This window comes from Zea mays, chromosome 3 (genome assembly GCF_902167145.1).
Source record: "Zea mays cultivar B73 chromosome 3, Zm-B73-REFERENCE-NAM-5.0, whole genome shotgun sequence".
Classification (NCBI taxonomy): Eukaryota; Viridiplantae; Streptophyta; class Magnoliopsida; order Poales; family Poaceae; genus Zea; species Zea mays.
Window position 1 is genome coordinate 47,861,839 of NC_050098.1, and position 23,263 is coordinate 47,885,101.

Here is a 23,263-nt window from a genome sequence, read left to right on the forward strand (position 1 = left end):
AGGTGTCAGGCGTGGCCGCATCCCGCGTGGAGCCGCCGGTGCCCACGACACGGTGAGGCAGGGGCCAGTTTCGAACGGCGAGGAGAACGGGACACACGACGGTGCGAGCGCTGCAGGCAGGGCCAGATCTGTGTCAGCCATCACGTGTGGACGCGGGGTGCCGGACAGCGAGCCGGCGTGCAAGGCAGGGGCGGATTCGTGGAGGCGCCGGGAACAGGAAGCGAACAGCCGCCGCCAACGTGAACGCTCCTACGCTGCGACTGCGAGAGAATTAGGGTTTGTTTTGGGGCCAAAAAATTATATATCCCATATTTTAGGGGACGGTTCAGCTGAATGGATGGGTAACTGTGCGCACATGGGGAGTGGAGCTGTGGTCGAGCTGGCCGGTTGTGGTTGGACTGAACCGAAATAGACTTGGCCGGTTGTGGTTGGACTGAACCGAAATAGACTTTTAGATCAAGGCTTCCTTGTTTTATTGGAAGCCCAGGGCTCCTAATACATAAACTCCTTATATATATATATATATATATATATATATATATATATATATATATATATATATATATATATATATATATATATATATATATATATTCGATACTTTAAATATAGTATAAAACAAAATCTAACTATGTAATATATATATATATATAATATACAAACCGTAGTAGCAATAAACTAAGAATAAAAAATAAAATAAGGTGACAACCTCCGAGTTTGAGTTTCAAGACCATAAAATTAAAATAAGAGCAAATATAACATCAAAACAAGAGGGATTCATAACAATAGTACAGGATCACAATTGACCCACCTGTCGACAAATCAACATGAACTTCAGAACTATTTCTACATTGTCATTTTATCAGCAAAGGAAGTTGGAACAGCATCGTTACTACAGCAACATGGATCTTCGACCGAGAACTTCATGCTCAGGGATCTAACACCGTGACTTCCTCATAACTGTCGTCTTATCTGTTTCTTTGATCCTTTTGTACAAAAAAACATTTATACTCAATTCAATGCCACGGCACTGGTATCTCTGGCACGTGGATTTCCTAAAAGAGAAAAATGATGATACAACTGCAGCACTTGTCAAAGTTAACTGCCACCCTTCTGCTTGAGAGTAATCTTGTCACCTAAGCTGAGTGCAATTCCCTGGGTCTTGCTCCTTATTCGGATGTAACCACTGAGCTTGCCATCATGTTGCTTCTCAATGCTGATGTTCACCAAAGCATCCTCACCAAACACACTCTTTGCATAAAGATTAGCAGCAAGGAAACCACATTCTCCGTCTAGTGCAGACCTGGTATCAAATAAAGGGGGACAAGTTCAGAAGAGAACAAGCAAATATGTCGGCAGAAATACACCCAATTCACCATGTCAAACACATCCGCTCAAAGCGAAAAGAAAAACTTAAATAGACTTGACTAGTTGCATGCGAGTAACAAAAAGGGTGGTACGTCTCCAACTTGAGAAAGGTTTGGTTGGGAAGTTACATTTCTCCGAGGTCAGATGATTTTATTTGTACTTGGTCTACAAAGTACAAACAAAAAATGACAGAGCTAGCAAATTAGATTGATAATAGATTATAGCCTACTAATTTCAGCACAGTAATTGAATAATCTAACCTCTGAAAAGTTTCATATGCACTCTGCCATGCATGAGTTAACTAGTCATATTCATGATTATGGGTTCAAAAATGAAAAACAGTTCTACATGCCTAAAATAATATAGATATAGACAAAATTAAAGATAGTGAAGCAGAAATAAATCTATCCGCAGGTCAACATGAATGACCAGTTTACTGAACAACTTACGGTGGTGTCAGACACTTCATGTTTGTTGACTTGATAATGTGATTCAAGAATTCCTTCTCGTCTTGAATCACAGTATTCACTGCCACCTGATAACAAGAAACAATAAAACTTAGCAAAAGAAGTGAAACCAATCACAATGAATGCTTTCAGACAACACAGAAAGGAGCATGGCAGAAAAAAAATGAGTTCCAGATTCACCAGAGCAGGCAACTGAATAAATCAAATTCAACAACAACGACGACAATGTTAGAATAGGAACCCATACCCTAATCAGGGGTTGGGAGTGGTATTAAATAGGGAGAGTAACTGGGCCAAGGCCCATTACACAGGGGTATAACGGTCATTACACAGGGAATAGCACAAACCCTAGACGGGTAGTCTAACACCCCCCGCAGTCACAACTCTATCCTGTACAGATTGAGACTGGATCGGAAGTCTAAAAAGACACTCGACGGTAACCCCTTGGTGAAGATGTCGGCGAACTGAAGCGTGGTGGGGACGCTGAGAACGCGGACGTCACCGGCAGCGACACGCTCGCGGACGAAGTGCAGGTCGATCTCCACATGCTTCGTGCGCTGATGCTGCACGGGGTTGGTGGAGAGGTAGACCGCGCTGACGTTGTCGCAGTAGACGAGGGTGGCGCGCTGGAGGGGACTGTGGAGCTCGTGGAGGAGCTGGCGCAGCCAGGAAGCCTCGGCCACGCCATTGGCCACGGCACGGTACTCGGCCTCAGCGCTGGAGCGAGAGACGACGGGCTGCCTCTTGGCGGCCCAAGAGACGAGGTTGGCGCCCAGGAAGACGGCGTAGCCGGAGGTGGACCGGCGCGTGTCGGGACAGCCAGCCCAGTCAGCGTCGGTGTAGACCACGAGCTCCGACGTCGGGGATGGGCGGAGTAGGAGACCGTAGTCGAGGGAGCCGCGGAGGTAGCGTAGAATCCGCTTGAGCGCAGTGAGATGGGGCTCCCGCGGAGTGTGCATATGCAGGCACACCTGCTGGACGGCGTAAGCGATGTCGGGCCTGGAGAACGTGAGGTACTGGAGCGCGTCGGTGAGGCTCCGGTAGGACGTCGCGTCGGCGACCGGAGGCCCGTCGTCCTCAGAGAGCTTCGCCTGAGTGTCGACAGGCGTGGAGCAGGGCTTGCAGTCAGACATGCCAGCCCGCTCCAGGATGTCGATGGCGTACTGGCGCTGATGGAGGAAGAGACCCTGGGGCCGATGTTCGGCGGTGACGCCGAGGAAGTGGTGGAGGGGCCCCAGGTCCTTCATCGCGAACTCCCGCTGAAGGGCGACGATCGTGCGCTGAAGGAGGTCGGCGGTGGATGCCGTGAGCACAATGTCGTCGACGTAGAGTAGGAGGTAGACGGTGTCGTCGCCGCGCCGGTAGATGAACAGGGACGTGTCCGACTTGGCCTCGACGAAGCCGACAGAGGCCAGGTAGGAGGCGAAGCGGCTGTACCAAGCCCGTGGCGCCTGCTTGAGGCCGTACAGGGATCGGTTCAGCCGGCAAACCAGGTCCGGACGGTCAGCGTCGACGAAGCCGGTGGGCTGGCTGCAGTAGACAGTCTCCATCAGAGTGCCATGGAGGAAGGCATTCTTGACATCGAGCTGATGGATCGCCCAGTCGCGGGAGAGGGCGAGGGAGAGGACGGCGCGAACAGTGGCGAACTTGACGACAGGGCTGAAGGTCTCGTCGTAGTCCACTCCGGGGCGCTGGGTGAAGCCCCGAAGGACCCAACGGGCCTTGTAGCGGTCGAGGGAGCCGTCTGAGGTCAGCTTGTGGCGAAATAGCCACTTGCCGGTGACCACGTTGGTGCCTGGTGGACGCGGCACCAGGTCCCAAGTGTGGTTGGCCAAGAGGGCCGCGTACTCCTCCTCCATAGCGCGACGCCAGTGTGGGTCGGCGAGGGCAGTGCGAACGGAGGAGGGTAGCGGTGAAGCGTCGGGTGGAGTGCTGGTCGTAGCGGCTGCCAGGATGAGCCGGTCGACGGGGCGGAGAACGCCAGCAGCGCGTCGAGTCACCATCGGGTGGACGTGCCCGGGGTCGCGATGGATGGCGACCGGGTGGTATACGGATGACTCGGAGTGAGCCACCGGAACGTCGGGAGCGGCAGGAGGGGCCGGCTCACGGCGGTGATAGACGACGGCGGGGTCGGCGAAGCGGGCCGCGCTCGTCGATAGGCACGCGTCGGGGGGTGCCGAGGTAGTGGCGTGGCCGCGGCGATGGTAGACGAGGGCGGGGTTGGCGAATCGAGCCGGAGTCGACGGGGCCGCGCGTGGCGCAGGCGGGGTCGACGGGGCCGCGCGTGGCGCAGGCGGGATCGCCGGGGCCGTGCGTGGTGCAGGCAGGACCGACGGGGCCGCGCGTGGCGCAGGCGGGGTCGACAGGGCCGCGCGTGGCGCAGGCGGGGTCGACGGGGCCGCGCGTGGCGCAGGCGGGGTCGACGGGGCCGCGCGTGGCGCGGAAGAGGTCGTGGGGGCCGCACGAGGAGCAGGTAACGGCGCAAGACGGGGAGCCGAAGGTGGGGGAGGAATCGGATCGGACTCGAGGAGGGAGTCAAGATCGGTGGGTGGGGTGGAGCCAGCAAGGGGAAACACATCTTCGTCAAAGACGACATGACGAGAGATGATGATGCGGTGGGAGGTGAGGTCCAGACACCGGTACCCCTTGTGGTCAGCGGAGTAGCCAAGGAATAGACAGCGGGTGGAGCGAGGAGAAAGCTTATGTGGAGCGGTAGCGGAAGTGTTAGGGTAGCAGGCACAGCCGAACACGCGAAGGTGGTCATAGGAGGGGGCTGTGCCGTAAAGGGCGAAGTGGGGGGTAGGGTGGCGTACCGCCTTCGAGGGAAGACGGTTGAGGAGGTGGGTGGCAGTATGCAGGGCCTCTGCCCAGTAGCTGGCAGGGAGAGACGCCTGGAAGAGGAGACAGCGGAGCATATTAGTGGTGGTGCGGATCATGCGTTCGGCTCGGCCGTTCTGGGCAGAAGTGTAGGGGCACGAGAGACGCAACTGGACGCCATGAGTGAGGAAGAAGGAGCGAGAGGCGTTGTTATCGAACTCGCTGCCATTGTCACACTGCAGAGCACGGACCGGGCGACGAAACTGAGTGGATACCCAGGTGAAGAAGTGTGTGAGGGTGGTGAATGTGTCCGACTTCAACCGAAGCGGGAAGGTCCAGAGAAAATGGGAAAAATCATCCAAAATCACCATATAATATTTATAACCAGAAAGACTGAGTACAGGGGAGGTTCAAAGGTCACAATGAACCAGATCAAAAGCCTGCTCAGCCCGAGAAGAAGAAGTAGTAAATGGGAGACGAGTATGTCGGCCTAACTGACAAGCATGACAGAGACCCTCAAAATGTCCCCTACTACATGAAAGATCGAGACTACTGGTAATCTTGGTCATGACGTCGGGTCCAGGATGGCCGAGACGTCGATGCCATGTGGTGGAGGAGGTGGTGGAGACCAAGGCAGGAGGTGGAGACACGCCGGCGGTGGAGGGCTGGAGCGTGTAGAGAGGCCCCGAGCTGTCACAGCGGGCGAGAAGGGTCCTGGTGGCCAGATCCTTCACAGAAAAACCAGAGGGGTCAAACTCAATGGAACAGGAGTTGTCAGTAGTGAATCGACGAACAGAAAGAAGATTGTGGGTGATGTGGGGAGCTACGAGAACATCGTTGAGGTAAAACGGCCCAGGGAGAACCGAGGCACCTACTGAGGTGACTGGCAGAGTGGAACCGTTTCCAACGACGATCGAGGATGGGTGAGAGGGGAGTGGGGGATGAGAGCGAGAGAGCGTGCCTGCTGTGGGGGTGGTGTGGTACGAGGCACCGGAGTCGATCACCCAGTCGGAGGGGGGTGGGGTCATCGCCATGGTGCTGAAGGCAGCAGCGAGGGAGGTGCTGTCCCAACCACCAGCCGGCGGGGACCAAGGCGTCGAGGTGTGGGTCCCCGGGGGCAGGAGCGCGGGCGGAGCCTGGGGCACGACGGGAACACCATAAGGAGGTGCGCCGTAGTGAGGTGTAGTCAGGAGGGCGGGCGCCGGAGGACGGGGGGTACTCGGTGCCTGGCCCGGCCACATGGCGATGGTCCCGGTCCAGGGGTTGTAGAAGGACGGCCACGCGTGGCCGCCACCCCGGCCGGAGGGACCACCACGAGAGGAGCCGCCGCTCCCACGGCCGCCCTTGCGGGAGCGACGACCCCCGTCGGTCGTAGAAGTCGGACGAGGGGCCGCCGGGACGGCAGGAGGGGGTCGGGTGGGAGCCCCGGTCGACGGAGGACGGGTGGCCTGGCCCCCTGAAGGCGGCTGACCACTGGTGGGAGCGCTGTAGAGGGCCGAGGCAGGAGTGGGTGCCTCATTCGCCATGGTGAGCTCCTCGACGAGAAGCTCGTTCCGCACGGCGTGGAAGGTGGGGAAGGGCACGCTCCTCTTGATGAGAGCCTTCAGGTGGCCGTAGCGGGGGCTGAGGCCACGCAGGAGGTTCAGCACCAGGGTACGATCGGCAACTGGCTCGCCGAGATCGCGGAGAGAGTCAGCCAGGCCCTTCATCTGGCGGCAGTATTCTCCCACGGAGAGGTCTTCCTGAGAGAACAGGTGGAACTGGGCGTCGAGGTGGAGCGCCCGCGCATCCCGATTCCCGAGGAACTGGTCCTCGAGAGCGAGCCACGCCTGGCGAGCAGTGTCCGCCTGATCGCGGATGATGTCCTGCAGCTCAACGGTGATGGTGCCGTGGAGCCACGAGAGGACAACGCTGTCCATGAGGCACCAGGAGCGAGGCGGTGGAGCGTCGTGATCGACGAGGACGTGATCGTCGAGGACGAACCGCCGCAGCGTGAGGAGGACCTGTCCTCGCCAGCGGGGGTAGTGGGAAGACGCCGGATCCAACACCACGGACACGAGGGCCCGGATGTTGTGCAGACCAGCGGCCTGAGCGTGAAGAGCAGCGATGAGGTCGGCGTCGAGGTCGGAGTCGCGGGGGTCCTCCGGGGGTTCCACAGGGGCGACCGGCGGGCGACCGAGGAGGCGCTGCGTAGTGGCCATCTGGGTGGTCAGAGCGGCACCCAGAGCACGCTCTCGCTCCAGGGCGAGGGAGGCGGCGCGCTCGCGCTCCCGCGAGGCCGTCACAGCGGCCTGGATCTCCGCGAGGGTGTCGACGAGCGGGGAGGCGACGGTGGGAAGTGCGGAGGGCGTGACGGCGTGGCTCCAGGTGGGTGAAGCGAGGGTGGGAAACCCCGGCGGAGATCCGCGGCGCAGGGTCAGCGGGGAGACGGCAGGAAGCGGTGCAAGGCCGGTGATGTAGGGGGCCCCTCCATGGGCGGGCGCGCTGCTGATCGCAGCGGGGGTGATGGGGCCGGTGGCGGCAGAGGTGGTGTCGTCCATGGCAGCGACGGTTGGAGGAAGTCACAGCAAGGAACGAAGCCGGGTCGGGGAGGGAGCGAGGTAGGGAAGCCTGCCTGAAGAACAACACCGGAGGGAGCAGTGGAGGTGAGCGGCTGCTCCCTGCTGCGTCCAGAAACAGAGGAGGTCGCGGAGCCGGGGCGGCTGCCCGCGCGCGGCCGGGAGCGTTGGTCGGCGGTGCGGGAGCTCCGGGCGCAGGGTCGCGGCAGAGGGAGGCGCGGCCTCGGACGAAGGGACGTCCGCGGCCAGGCGGGACGTCGGAGGCGCGGCACCGGGGAGTGGCGGCCGCGCAGGGGCGGCGGCCCTGTGAGCGACGGTCGCGCACCGACGGGAGTGGCGACCCAGGGGAGGGCGGCGCGCCGGGGAGATGGGAGGGAGGCCGGCGGCCGGAGGTGGGTCAGGGGAGGGCGGCGGCTGGAGCCGGCGGCGCTGGCTGTGTGGAGGCCGGCGGCGGCGGCTACAGTGGAGGGAAAGCCCCCTGGCGGCTGTGGCTGCTCGGGGAGAGGAAAAAAAGACTAAACCTAGCTGATACCATGTTAGAATAGGAACCCATACCCTAATCAGGGGTTGGGAGTGGTATTAAATAGGGAGAGTAACTGGGCCAAGGCCCATTACACAGGGGTATAACGGTCATTACACAGGGAATAGCACAAACCCTAGACGGGTAGTCTAACAGACAACAACAACAACAATAACAACAACAAAGCCTTTTTGTCCACGTTGGGGTAGGCTAGAGATGAAACCCCATATGAAAACCTCAGAGCTCAACCTCAAAGAAAAGAAAAGGGAGACAAAGGCAAAGGAGAAACGAAAAACGACAAAACGGGGAAACACATAAAAAGAGATAAAACCCACAAGAACCAGCAAGATCTAAAGGGGCACAAGAAAAGGTCAAACGATTAAGGAGGAAAAGCGAAACTACAAATCAGGGTTCTGGCACGTGAATTGCACACTTCCACCCCTTCCTATCCACGGCGAGCTCTTTATCAATATTTCACTCCTTCAGGTCCCTCTTCACAGCCTCTGTCCACGTCAAGGTTGGTCGACCTCTACCTCTCTTCACATTCTCGCGACGCCTAATTATTCTGATATACACGGGTGCCTCTTCAGGTCTTCGTTGGATATGTCCAAACCATCTCAAACGATGTTGCATAAGCTTCTCCTCAATTGGCGCCACTCCTACTCTCTCTCGTATATCATCATTCCGTCTCTGTACACGTTCAAGGTTGGTCGACCTCTACTTCTCTTCACATTCTCGCGACGCCTAATTATTCCGATATGCACTGGTGCCTCTTCAGGTCTTCGTTGGATATGTCCAAACCATCTCAAATGATGTTGCATAAGCTTCTCCTCAATTGGCGCCACTCCTACTCTCTCTCGTATATCATCATTCCGAACTCGATCTCTCCTTGTGTGGCCACATATCCAGCGCAACATACGCATCTCTGCCACACTTAGTTGTTGGACATGTCGTCTTTTAGTGGGCCAACATTCTGCTCCATACAACATAGCCGTCCGGATTGTTGTCCTGTAGAATTTGCCTTTTAGTTTGTGTGGCACCAGGGGGTCGCATAAGACACCCGCAGCTTGCCGCCACTTCAACCATCCAGCTTTAATTCTATGACTGACATCCTCATCGATGTCTCCCTCCTTCTGAAGCATTGATCCTAAGTAACGAAAAGTGTCTTTCTTGGGTACCACTTGCCCATCAAGACTAACATCGCCATCCTCATACCCCATGGCACTGAAATCACACTTCATATACTCTGTTTTAGACCTACTAAGCCTAAAACCTTTTGCTTCCAGCGTCTGCCTCCACAATTCCAACTTTGCGAAACACCAGTCCTACTCTCCTCAATAAGTACCACATCATCGGCAAAAAGCATACACCACGGTATATCTCCTTGTATGTCCCTTGTGACCTCATCTATCACCAAAGCGAAAAGATAAGGGCTCAAAGACGACCCTTGGTGTAGTCCTATGTTAATTGGAAAGTCATCGGTGTCTCCATCACTTGTTCGGACACTTGTCACAACATTAGTGTACATATCTTTAATAAGATTAATGTACTTTGTTGATACTTTGTGTTTTTCAAAGGCCCACCACGTTACACTCTTAGGTACTTTGTCATAAGCCTTCTCCAAGTCTATGAAGACCATATGCAGGTCTTTCTTTTGTTCTCTGAATCTCTCCATAAGTTGTCTTAGTAAGAAAATGGCCTCCATAGTTGATCTCCCAGGCATGAAACCAAACTGATTTTGGGTCACGCTCGTCATCTTCCGCAGCCGGTGTTCAATGACTCTCTCCCATAGCTTCATTGTATGGCTCATGAGCTTAATTCCACGGTAATTAGTACAACTTTGAACATCTCCTTTGTTCTTGAAGATTGGTACTAACGTACTCCGCCGCCACTCGTCGGGCATTCTGTTTGTCCGAAAGTTGGTGTTGAAAAGCTTAGTCAGCCATACTATCGCTATGTCTCCAAGGCATCTCCATACCTCGATAGAGATACCATCAGGGCCCATCGCCTTTCCTACCTTCATCCTTTTTAGCGCATCCTTAACTTCATATTCTTGAATCCTTCGTACAAAACCCCTGTTGTTGTCATCGAATGGTTCGTCCAATTCTATTGTAGAACTCTCATTCCCTCCATTGAACAATTTGTTGAAGTACTCCTTCCATCTGTTCTTGATCTCTTCATTCTTCACTAATAGTTGGTTTGCTTCATCCTTGATGCATTTGACTTGGTTGACATCCCTTGTCTTCCTTTCACGAATCTTGGCCATCCTATAGATATCCTTTTCTCCCTTCTTTGTGTCCAACTGTTGATAAAGGTCGTCATAGGCTTGACCCCGGGCACTACTAACCGCTCGCTTTGTAGACTTCTTCGCTATCCTGTACTTTTCTATGTTGTCTGCACACTTGTCATGATGTAAGCGTTTGTAGCAATCTTTCTTCTCCTTGATAGCCTTTTGGACATCTTCGTTCCACCACCAAGTGTCTTTAACTTCCCTTCTGTTTCCTTGACTCAACCCAAACTCTTCTGAAGCTATCCTTCGGATGCATGTCGTCATCTTCCTCCACATGATGTTTGTGTCTCCCTCTTCTGCCCAAGGGCCCTCCTCGATAACTCTCTCCTTGAAAGTTTGGGCCACATCCCCTTTAAGCTTCAACCACTTTGTTCTAGTGACCTTGTTATGCTTATTCCGTTGTAAACGAATCTTAAAACGGAAGTCAGCAACGACAAGCTTATGTTGGGTTACCACACACTCTCCAGGTATAACCTTGCAATCTAAGCAGGCATGCTTGTCCTCTTTTCTCAAGAGGACGAAATCAATCTGGCTAGTGTGTTGGCCACTACTGAAGGTCACCAGGTGGGATTTCCTCTTCCTAAAGAAAGTGTTTGCTATAAACATGTCATAGGCTAGGGCAAAGTTCAGGATTTCCTCTCCTTCTTGATTCCTAGTCCCAAAGCCGAAGCCTCCATGCACACCCTCGAAACTGGTGCTAGATGTACCCACATGGCCATTGAGATCTCCTCCTATGAAGAGCTTCTCGCCAACTGGCACACTACTAATCATGACCTCCAGGCCTTCCCAAAACTCCCTCTTTGAGTTCTCATTAAGGCCTACTTGAGGAGCATACGCGCTGATAACATTGAGAACCAAGTCCCCAATGACCAGTTTGACTAGGATGATTCTATCTCCTAGCCTCTTAACATCTACTACCCCATCTTTAAGGCTCTTGTCGATCAAGACGCCTACTCCATTCTTGTTTGTTGCAGTCCCCGTGTACCACAACTTGAAGCCTGTACCTTCCACTTCCTTCGCCTTCTGTCCTTTCCACTTGGTCTCTTGAACGCATAAAATATTTACCCGTCTCCTCACCGCAACGTCGACTATTTCTCGTAACTTACCTGTTAAGGAACCTACGTTCCAACTACCTACACAGACCCTAGTTGGCTCGACTAGCTTCCTTACCCTTCGCACCCGCCGAGGAAGATGCAAAGACCTTTGCTCATTTTCCACTACACCCGGGCGCCGATGTAGCGCACCACTAAGGATGCAACGACCCGATCCTTGCTCACTTATCACCGGCTCCAGATCAAGAGACGGTGTGTCACTTAAGGGGTGACGGCCCGGCCCTTGCTCATTTAACACCATACCCGGGTTCCGATATGGCGCGTCGCTAAGAGGGTTACGCCCCAACGATTTTCTTTGTGGTTTCATCTCCATAAGATTTGCCTGGTTTTTACGTTGGTTTGCCGAACCTACCACAACCCTCCTCCTTTACCGGGCTTGGGACCGGCTATGTTGAAACGACCACAAAATATGGAGCGCATCTTATGTGGCTGCTCTGAGGGATATCTTCCTAAAATTTTTTGATAAATACAAAAAATATTTCAAAATGAAACTCTTTTTTTTCTCTCATCCATTTGCATACAAGAAACTTATGTTGTGTCTGTTTTGCATGAAAATGACTAGAGAAATCAAACACTGAAAAAAAAATTAGTATTATGTATCCAGAATTGCTGACAGATTTTCTGCAGGGTTTATCGGTAGCAGTAGACTAACAGTAATAATATAGACAAAGTAATGCTAACGACTTCTGCATAGATCTATGGCCCCATGGGGATAAGAATATTTTATAAAATCTGGAATCAATTTTACAAATGGTTCTAAATAACCCACTATAAATTTTTCATACGGTTTACCGCTAAAACATTCCCAACTTTTTCGGTAACGTCGATAATTACGCTTTAGCTCCACCAGAGACCACCATTTGTCCTATTTAGCACAGTAACCCTAACAAAGGCAAATATTCATTCCTTACTCTATAAAGTATAATATATATCTCCCCATTATGTTCCTTACTTAATAAAGGATGTAACGAGCAGTTGACGAATTGTTGAATATTGAATGTGAATAAACATGAATTTTGATGTAGCTGCTGAGTATGCTGATTGCTTTAATAAATGTAAAGTAATGGGCGTGGAAACATGTTCTCCTAGTAAACTATACATGTGTTTGTGTATCCGCATTCATGTAAATTACTTAGTTATAAATGTTCTCCATGCATAATTAATTAAGAATTTTTTTCCTATAAAACCATTGAATGAAGTAGCTTCTGCTATATCCTGCTATGGCTTTTTATAGCTTTTAGTGAAGGTCGCCACTAAATTTCTTAACCTCCTATTTAAAACCTTATGTGCTAGTATAAAACTGAGTATAAAGGAGGCTACAGTTTAAGAACATTTTGCTGAAACAAATATTTCACAACTGCAACGTACAGAGAAGCATGTTACCTTATTTTCCCATTCAAATTCTGCCCACATGTTCCGGAAAGTAACATCAGCACAGGTAGCAGGTGAGATGTAATCCATGATGTCGATGTGAATATCATTTAGGACAACCACTGATCGTTCCATCACATTTGAAGTCTCGTAAACTATGTTGCCAAATATAACTCCAGTCTCTGTTGATGAAACCTTGATATTAGCGCGGATCTGTTTGCTAGACTCAGGAGCCAAGGTGTAGTTCTGAGGGCGGTCAACAAGTTTGAGGTCTCCCATTGTAGCCAATTCCAAGCACAAGTTCTGAAGTGTCTCCTTTGTGCGATTAATTACAGTAACATCAAGTACAATGTCATAATGGTGAACTGTTACAAATGCTTCAGCATACACAGGATCACTGAACCCAGTCAATTGAAGAATGCGGTTGAGCTTGTTTGCGTCATCTGCATCCTTGGTAAACCCACCAGTTGCAGCCTTCAAATCATCATGCACCTCATCTTCCAACTCAAGCTGGCTCATGCCCTATGACAACAAAAATAGCATGCTTTAATAACTGAAAGAGCAAATGTGAAAGCCACACTAGAAGTGGCAAGGTGTCGTGCAAACCAAGACAACACCAGACTTAGGCCATGAATTGCATTGTCATAACATTAAGAGCATACCTTAGTCACACCACACATGAACAAATTTGTGGTCAACTTGTGTGTCTACCTTTACATGCAATTTACCTAACATCACTGGGACAACTGCTCAAAAACATTATTTGTCTAATTGGCTTTCTCCCTACCCCAGAAAACGTGATTTTCCTTTTCCGAATAAAAAAGTTAAATACTATATTACCTCTTGAAAGATCAACATGACTTGAACTATGGACCAGAAGTTCAAATAAAATAGACCATGAAATTCAATGGAACTACACCAGAAAGTTCGAGCATACAAACATTGACCATACAATGCAAGCATTGCACACCATAAAATCACAAGAGCATGAAAAAACCTTGTTCAAGACTGTTTACAGAACAACCATTGCATGACACGACAATGCAAGCGAAGAGAGATAAATGTGTGTCGGACGTGACAAATTATTGCTTCAATTTCATTCAGGGAGTGGGGAGATTTCATACAGGTTACTGTTTATAGACTATAAGTTGACATACTCTTAAAGGCCACCAAAGGCCAAATAGAAATGTTAAAAACATAAAAATAGGTTGTAACTTGTAAGACGATGTAGGAACACAAACTACAGATTCGGATGCTTTTATCACTAGTGTAATATCCCTTTATAAACTTTTTTTAGCTGTAAAGTAAATGAAAAGGAGTTCATTGCTTTCAGATGCAGCATGGAGTAGCATTTTATATTCTAGATAATAAAAATTTACTTCTGGTGACATCAACAAATTGGCAACAGCACTAAGGGAATCATCATTATAATGCACTACTGAGACAACATTATCTAAAACTAATATCGGTTCAACAAAGAAAATAGTGGTATTTCGATAAGTGAAAATGCAACAAGAGTTATTTTTCTTACCTTCCTGCTCTTCAGGTGGTAAAAATCAATAAGATCATCTGGCTGGGCATGAGAGATCTGTGCCTTTGCCTTCATCTCCTCTGTCTCCCTGAACTGCTTCTCAGCAAGCATTTTCGCAAAGCTCTGTCTGCATGACTGCAACCAAATCTTCCTGACATCATCACCAGTATTGCAAAGCAATCTCACACACAGCACAATCCTATCATATGAATCATTATCAATTGGGTGGGGAAGGTAAGAAGACTGGCCCAGCTGCAGAATCGATGTCATGATCAGCAATGCTCCAGTGCAAGCCTTGTTTGACTCAACCTTAGATGGCTGCACTTCTTCCAGCCTCAGCACAAGCTTGGCCAGGGTACATGCAACAACAGCAGCCAGAAAGAAATCACCTGATAGAATGAGTGATCTGAGGTTCAGGGTTGATGCCAATGACCCAGGAGCAACTGATGGAGTCAAAATGGTCTCAGTAGCAGCGCTTTGTGTGGCATAAGTGCCATCTGCAAGAACAACAGGCCGCCTGGAAGATACAGTGACAGAGTTCACCACTGCCTTGGCTGGCTTAGCAGAATCAGTTGCCTCCCCTTCATCAGATACAGTGTAGAATGGTAGATCCCCAAGACATTGTTTAATGGTAGCAATGGCACTTTCAACCTCTGATAGAGAGAGGGAGTACTCCCCAAGAATCCAGAGAGCACATGAGCAGACCCGGGATGCTCGAATCTGGTAGAATGTATCAATTAGCCTCTGGATCATGGAAACACGCAGCTTTGGATTGGTCTCAATGATCTCACGTACAAACAGAACAACATCAACAGCTGCAGCAACATTGGTGTCTCCAAGGAAGTCCATAAGGAGGTGTACTACAGACCCAGCCACCTCTGAGTACTCAACAGCACAGGCATGGATGGCCTGCACCAGCATCTGACGGTACTCGCCACCCTTCTCGAGGTCTCCAGCTTGCGTCTTGACCACCTCCTTCTTGAGATAAAGCACCACCTCCTCAACATTACGCGGGGTGAGCAGATCGAGAACTAAATCAAGAACCTTTCTCTTGACATCTAAGTTGGGGCTGGCCAGTGCACGAAGCACATCCATTACCACCCCCACCATGACATCCCGGTGCAAAGTGTGCAGCTCGTTGAGGCGATCCAGTAGAATGAGCTTCACATTGTTGTCACTCTGCGAAGAGAGCAACTGGCAGTAGGTGTTGGCAGCGGCTCGCACTGCCGTGGGTGCTGAAGAGAGTGACACCAGCGCGCCAGCACATTCATAAACAACCGCTGTGCTGGGCGTGGAGAGCAGCGAGGTAATGATGGTGATATACCTTCCCTTGTTGGCACGGTTCTGGGATCGGCAGACCTTGCGGATGAGATCCACAACGGCCATCTGCAGTAGATCGGGCCACTCAGCAACCCGGTCGGCGTTTGAGAGCAGGTAGGCGACAGCGCGGTCCTGTGCACATGCACAGAGCATGAGGAATGCGTTCCTCCGCGCGGACGCGTCCTGCTCAGATGCGAGGAACCGCTCGACGAGCTCCGGCGCGTCCGGGATGAGCTGGTCCCCATGCGGGAGGCGGTAGATCGCGGATACGGAGGAGACAGCGTGTCTCCTGATGAAGTGGTGCCTGTGCTCGAGGTTCGCAAGCACGGACGGCACGAGCGGCTCGAGCACCTCGGGCTCGGAGAGCCTGCAGAGGAACCGCAGCGTGACGCCGCGGATGTACTCGTTGGGACTCTGCAGGTTGTTGCGGAGGTTCTGGCAGATGAGGATCATCTCCGGCAGGGCGCGGCCGGCCGGATCCCGGCGGTCGATGATCTCGAGGTAGAGGAGGAGGAGCTTCTGCACGGTGTGGTCCTCGGAGGGGAGCACGTAGCGGACGATGGTGATGAAGAGCTGCGGGAGCGTCTCGCCGTTTAGGAGGAGCGAGATGGCGCGGCGCATGGCGTCGGCCTTGGCGGGGCCATCGCTGCCCTCCAGATCCGCCTTGATCTCGTTCGCCATCGCGGCCGAGCCCTTGTCGAAGTGGACCAGGAGAGAGCATGGCTTCTCCATGGCGGCCGCGGCGGATCTGCGGCGGGAGGAAGCGGCTGGATCCGCCGGAGGCAGCCGCGGATCGGGATCTGGGAGGAGGGGGAGGAGAGAGGGAGAGTGAACGGTGAGATGTGGGTCTTCTCTTTCCGTCGGTTTTAAGGTTTGGACATTTGGTGCGCCTTGTTCGTTCGTTCGTTGGCAAAGAGGGTGGTGATCTTGGGCCGACAAAACGGAATTAACGTTTTGAGGACTGAGCAATCTGGCCGCGAATCCCTCTCAATTCGCCATGAGCGTGGAGGACCGGATCACTCGCACAACTGGCGCAGGTATCACGATCCACAAAGGCCCATCTCAATTCGCACTAGCCTTCCATGTGATCCGGCCCGAAGACGGCTCACCAGTCACGAGTAGAACATTCAGCCGATGGCTAGGCCAGTCGCCCAGCGGCTTTGCTGCTTCGACCTGGAAAAGCGCAAGGCCATCGACGAGGAGGTCGTAAAGCTCTTAGCCACAGGATTTGTAAGAGAAATACACCACCCAATGTGGATTGTGAATCCTAAACTTGTTAAGAAGAAGAATGTGAGCTGGAGCATGTGTGTTGACTACACAAGCCTTAATAAGGCATGTCCCAAAGATCATTTTCCTCTCCCACGCATCAACCAGATCATAGACTCCACCACCGGGTGCGAGCTCCTTTCCTTCCTGGATGGCTACTCGGGCTATCACCAGATCACCATGAAAGCGACCGACCAACATGCCACCACCTTCATCACTCCCTTCAGAACGTTCAGCTACGTATCCATGCCCTTTGGATTGAAGAATGTCGGGGCCATGTACCAGCGTTGCATGCTCCAGTACTTCACCGACCAAGTCAGGCGCAGCGTGGAAGTCTATGTTGATGACATTGTTATGAAGACCAATAAGTACGGTGACCTCATCACCGACCTAGAGGAGACATTTGCCAACCTTCGAAGGTTTCAGATCAAGTTGAACCCTGAGGAGTGTGTCTTCAAGGTCCCTAAGGGTAAGTTCCTAGGTTTCATGGTCTCTGACCGTGGGATCGAAGCTAACCAAGACAAGATAGAGGCCATCCAATGCATGGGCCCCATCCAGAACTTCAACGGAGTGCAGCGACTAATCGGATGTGTCGCTGCGCTCAGCCAGTTCGTCTCTAGGTTCAGAGAGAAGGGCATGCCCCTTTACAGACTCCTTAGAAAAAGCGACCATTTTTCTTGGACTGTTGAAGCCCAGGAGGCCCTCAATCGGATAAAGGTGTTCCTAACCTTGTCGTCGGTCTTAGTTGCGCCTGACCCAGGTGAAACCCTCCTCTCTATGTTGCAGCCACAACCCAGATGGTCAGCATTGTGCTAGTGGTGCAAAGAGAGAACTAGGGCCACATACTCAAGGTATAGAGGCCCGTTTACTTCGTCAGTGAGGTGCTGATCGAGTCCAAGATTCGATACCCTTAGATCTAGAAAATTGCTCTATGCAGTCCTCATCGCCAAGTGAAAGTTGATCCACTACTTCGATTGACACCCTATGTCGGTGTTTTGACCCAAGGGTCCTAATTAACTAGTAAATTTGTGTTACGTGCCCTTGTCTTGGATGGGTGATGCAAGAAGACACATATGGTTTATCCTGGTTCAGGCAAGAGAAGGCCCTACATCCAGCGGGGGAGGGAGACTTGTATTATCTTACACCTAAGTGCTCGTAGTAGGGGATACAAGCAAGTCGAGAGAGGGAGGGAGTCCCAAGTCTCTGAGTATGATTGAGGCTAGTGCTGATATTAGGAGTGGAGTGAGTAGTGAGTGGTGAAGCGTCCCCCTTTTGTAGAAGGCCCCAGGATCCTCCTTTTATAGTCACAAGATGAGGCCTAGGTGTACAAGGGTTGTTTGCTATTGTTATGGTTAGAGGATGTAACACCTCTGGTATTACGAGAACTAAAACTTGGGCATGACATCATGTGCACTAGCATTACATTGTGTATGATATACCTAGAATGCATCCACTAGGCTAAAATCTCAAAACAAAACATTGATGTGATGTCTGTGTGATGATATGATCTGGTAAGGAGATTCTTAACCCTAGGTTGGAGTGCCTCTCTCCAAGGACTAGAAGTATGTGACTTTATGTGGTAAACACTAAGGAGTGATCTTACCAAGTTGGTGGATTTGTTCAAAGAATAATGATTTAGAGAGAGATTAAGCACTTAATGTACCCTAGGACACTCAAAACCCTAATTTGGAGCCCAAAAACCCTAATTAGTGCCCAATGGGGTGATTTCAAATTTTCTGCACTTTTGCCAAAAGTGTATATATCAAGTAATAGAGTAACAAAAACTAAGCAACTTTTATATTTTGAGATTTCCAAGTTTTGTGGTGAAACTTGGAGTAATCTACAAAAGTGCATGAGCAACCCTAACTTTGAACTCTGAAAAATAGTGATAAGGAGCCAACTTTCGGCTCTTGTATCTCTTAATCCAAAAGGGATTTGTTATAAGTCATTATGGCAAATTTGTAGAGCTACTATAGTAGTCCAAATTTGATTAAGTGACTTAGCTCAAGAATTGTGTGAAATTTGGAGAAAAATGCCCTAGAAGTCGGGCTGTCAATCGAAGGGAAGTCTGAATCTAGACTAACAGTGGCCTTGGCCTAACTTTGGAGCCAAATTATGACTAATCCAATCAAGTTTAGATCAGGATCACTGTGAAAAAGTTAAAAACTATATATAGGAGAACAACTTTGCTGAAAAATTGAAGTATTTCACCCCCAAAGTTGCTCTGTCAGGCACCCTGGATGGAGTTCGACATTGTACAGTAACTGAACATGATCACAGGTTCAGTGAACCTTACCGCCGGTGATCTGCACGCCGTGATCCGAGCCTGCCACAAAGGTTTGTGCTCGGTTCGAGTGAAATATCAATGTGGAGGGTAAAAAGATTGTTGGGGTGAAGTTGGGCCCTGGCGCAAGCCTGCCATAGCACCCCTTACCGGTGTTATGGCCGTGGGATCGCCGTCGATGATCTCTTGGTTCTCTCTGTTGTGCCACATTATGCTTCAATTATTGCTCCACAGTAGTCGTGGTCGTCGTCGAAAGGCACCCCTGAGTCATTGGGTCACCTGTGCGCCACGGTAGATGAACTCCGGTGACTCATCCCCTCAACGTCGTGAGCTCATTCTCTCCCAAATTCGTGAAACCTGTGGCCGATCACTATAAATTGAGTGTTTCCCTCGCTTCGCTCTCTCTGTTATGAACCCAGTCCACCCTCAGTCGATCCCTCTTGTCCACCAGAGCGTGAATTCACCGGATTTCCCCTGAAACGGTCGTTATCGCCGTTGTGAGACATCTCGCCGTGGCCAACCTTTCCCAGGTCAGTTTGTGTCCCTTATTCTCGTTTTAGTACCTCTCTGACCTCTAGATGCTCACAGTCTCGACCAATTGAATGCTACCACGCTATAGGTCCGAGAACACCGTGTTGACACCCGGGAACGCCGTCGTGGACATTGCTCACGTCGATCGATCATCCCAGGTTATCTCTGTCCAAATTCTTGCAAGCACCGTAGCCCTAGTAGGTCACTAGTTCTTTCCGAGTCATTTGACTGAACGCTACCGGCTCATGTAACCCAGAACAAGCTCGCCGGAGTCCTTGCTCCGCCATTATCGTGGACAGACACAAGTTATTGGCAGGATAATAAAAATAGTCCATAGGATGTGCTCGAGTAGCCTCAGGGATGGAGTCCATGTGCTCGACACCGTCGGAACATGTCACCGGCGACGAGTACACGCGATTCCGGCCAGGTGTTTGACCGGAGCACCGTCGGAGACCTGGAGCTGTGAAGAAATATAAATAGGAGGACTTTTGTGTAGTTGTCAGTGAGACATATGAATAGTGCCCAAGGATTATTTACTGGTTATTCCAATGCCTAGGGGCATCGTCGTAAATCCGCCAACGCGGGCGCGGACGCACATGGTTTCTACGATAGCTTGTGCCTGTTGGGCCGAATCCGACCCAATCTTGTTCATGTTTTATCCTTTTCTTTTTACTGCTAGCTTGGGAAATCCATCAAAAATAGTAGAAAACTGATAAAATCATGGGACCAATTTTACTATATTCCTAAAATCAAGTAGTATTTAATAAAAACAATTCCAAGATTTTGTTAACCATTTTAATAACAAATGAATTAGAGGTAGTTTTGTAAATAAAATTGAACTTAGTAAACTTACCTTCCCTTGTTAGCCTAAGAAGGTTAGTAAGTTAATCTTAGAAAAGTATTGAACTAGGAAGTCTTAATGGTTGATAAGCACCATGAACGGATGTTGTATTCATGACACAACTTACTATCTTTTTGTTATACAGTTGTGTATCCATGACATAGCATAAGCATTCATATACATGTATTGTCACGTATAGAACACAAAGAAGAATCCATAGTAGAAGAGGAGGTTGTCCCTCAGATCGAGAATCCTCCAGCGTAAAATAACTTTTACTTTGACATCTGTGGTGAGGAAGCAGAAACTCCTACAACACAAGACAACCCTAGTGCATTTACCTTTCCTTGTATTTTAAAGTTTTACCAACTTTGAATGCTGCATTAGGTGATAGGAATTGTGTGATAAACTATTGATGCATTTCCTTCCTTGAGAAATTGAATACCATTCCTTGTTACCTAATTTATTCAAACAAGTTTTATGGTGCTTAGCTTTGCTTTAGAAAAACAAAATGTTTTGCTTTAAAACAAAGGGTGATGCTTCACATTCGATGGGATTTTTTACAAAGAAAAGACTTATGATGGTGAATCCATCACGACAGTGATGGGTTCAACATCTGAAAAGAGTACCTCTGTTAGGTACCAAACTTTGGGTTTTAAATGATAAAGACGAGACCGGGCGGGTGACTTGCACGAGAAGGAAGTCTCGGTGTAGTGTCTCCGTCTGAGTCGTTTAAGGACCGAGCCGATGTGGGCTTGATGATCGAGGACCTTTTAACTAGCCACATGCCTCGTCATGGGTAAGCTTTGCCTCGACCGGACCAATTCCAGAAAGGATAGCACGTAATGGGAGTGGAGAGATGGCAAGAGTAGCATATACCCTCCGTGGCAACAGGCTGGACGATGGAGTATATGTGCTCTCGGTTAGCGTGAACCCAATCTGGTCTTGAGAAACCTGGGTGAGTTGACATATGCAAAGGTTAAGTGCTACATATGTCGTGTGGTCGGAGATCCACAACTGGGTATTAATCGATTCGGATCGCCGTTACTTTTCGGATATGAAGACTTGGTCACTGACCTACATGTAGTGACAAGTGAACTCAAGAGGTAATAAAAGATGGCTAGTGTAGGCCAACTGCTTGATCTAGAATAGAAAGAAATATAGATGTAGGTAACTACTTAACCTAACAAGTAAAATGAATTCATAAGGACCATCTTTTGTAAGCTTTATGCAAACTGGGTCATTGGTTCTTGTTGAACCTTACATTGACTCCTAAAGGCCAGCATATCCTTGAGAGTATTTTCTTTTGGTCGGGTAAGACTTGTGAAAGTACACTCCATACTCAGGGTTTTCGAACCCATTTTGTTGTAGGTGAAGCAACTGTTGAGTTTTGCTGCTTCTGCTCCAAGGTCGTCCCAAAGCAGGAGGAAGAAAAATAAGAAAAACTTATGGAAGGTGTTTGCCTTCCCGTGATGTAATAAGTTTAAGCACTCGAACCCGTTTACGTAATAATGACTCTTTCTAAATTGTACTTATGAATTTAAATTAAGTTATTATAACTCTTTCCACTTTTACTTCGATGGTATGTAATGTCTGCGATATGGGATGAATGCTCTTGGGCGATGTGAAGGAGATATAGGAAACCGGACCTATCGAGCCATTGGGTGCACCTGCATGACTGTCTAAGGTCTTCGGGACAAGGACATCTATAGGCAGGCCTAATATCTTAGGAGGTTCCATGACAGAGGAGGTGTGTCCGAGCCTGGTAGTGGCATGGACGGTGGGATAGCCATCATCCTTGTTTTTGTCTTTGGTCAGGAGAAGGATGCTCGATCCCTGTAGCCTGTTCCTTTGATTGGGTAGGGAGTTGTCACACCCGGTTTTGGAAGGCAAACCGAATGCGAACTATGTACGTGTCAGGATCAGAACTCACGTACACAGCGATTACATAAATGAACATCATCGCACAATGCTCGAATAATAACACAAAAGAGTATTAACTTATTACATCACAGAGTCATAGACATCCACATAGTCATCGTCTTAACAGGTAAATCAAAGTACTAGCGAAACACAGTAAAGATAAGGCCTTCACAGGCAGCTGACTGGGGGTTGCCGCCAACCCACACCTAGAATTCGTCGTAGTCTTGGAACTCCTGGAAGTCTCCTTCCACGGCTTCACCTTCTCCTGAGCAGTGGTTACAATGCGGACAACCTGGTGTTTGTGGTAAAGCAAGGATGAGTACACATCAACGTACTCAGCAAATGTCCTGTTTGGCTGAAGTGGACTAGCTCTATGTGGGGTTAGGCTCAAGCAGTTGCTTTTAGTTGGTCAGGTATTTATCATTAGTAGAAGCCAGATTTTAGCATTAACCAACCCGTAAACCATTTCCTCATCGAGGAACAACATCATCATAGTCGAACCAAAACCATAACATAATCCTTGTATCTCGAACCATCTGTATCTCTAATCAAAGAGGATCCCAAGGCTGCTCTTAACCGTGAGCACGGCTGACATATCAGTTTCACTACCCTCTGCAGAGGTTGCACACTTTACCCATGAGTCATGATTCCCTTTCTACCCGGGGAGAGCTAATCCCCATTGACCACTACCTAGGTGGTCCGGCAGGGCATCACTACGTAGCTTTTACAAAGATTCCCTAGAGGTCATAGCTGCCCGTTAGGTTTCTCCAGTTTGATAAACACAGTACCCCTCCCCGCAGGAGAGTGACTAACAAAAGCAAAACGAAAGAACCTCGGCACTCAGCCTCGGCAGAGCAAGCACTGTGCCTGGACCCCATTGACGGCACGACGGCTAAGCAACTACACCTCTAGTTCCTCTAATTAATTAGCTAAGGGCATCCCATTTCACCCTCATGGTTGCACTGTTATCCCGGGTGGTCTCTCAACGAACAGGTCCTTACGGAGAGGTACTCAGGAAACAGCCTGAGCCCCCTAGAGTATCACAAGATCATCAACATCATCAGGAT

At 50.0% G+C, this 23,263-nt stretch overlaps 1 protein-coding gene across 1 annotated transcript; it reads right to left on the reverse strand.

Annotated features, from left to right (window-relative positions):
- Window positions 1-757: 757 nt before the first annotated feature.
- On the reverse strand, window positions 758-16,148 carry LOC100384840 (Retrovirus-related Pol polyprotein LINE-1). The gene is given in 4 exon segments (NM_001322360.1): window positions 758-1,303; window positions 1,818-1,903; window positions 12,516-13,025; window positions 14,035-16,148. Coding segments are annotated over 4 exon segments (2,853 nt in total). The 5' UTR covers window positions 16,087-16,148; the 3' UTR covers window positions 758-1,098.
- Window positions 16,149-23,263: the final 7,115 nt, after the last annotated feature.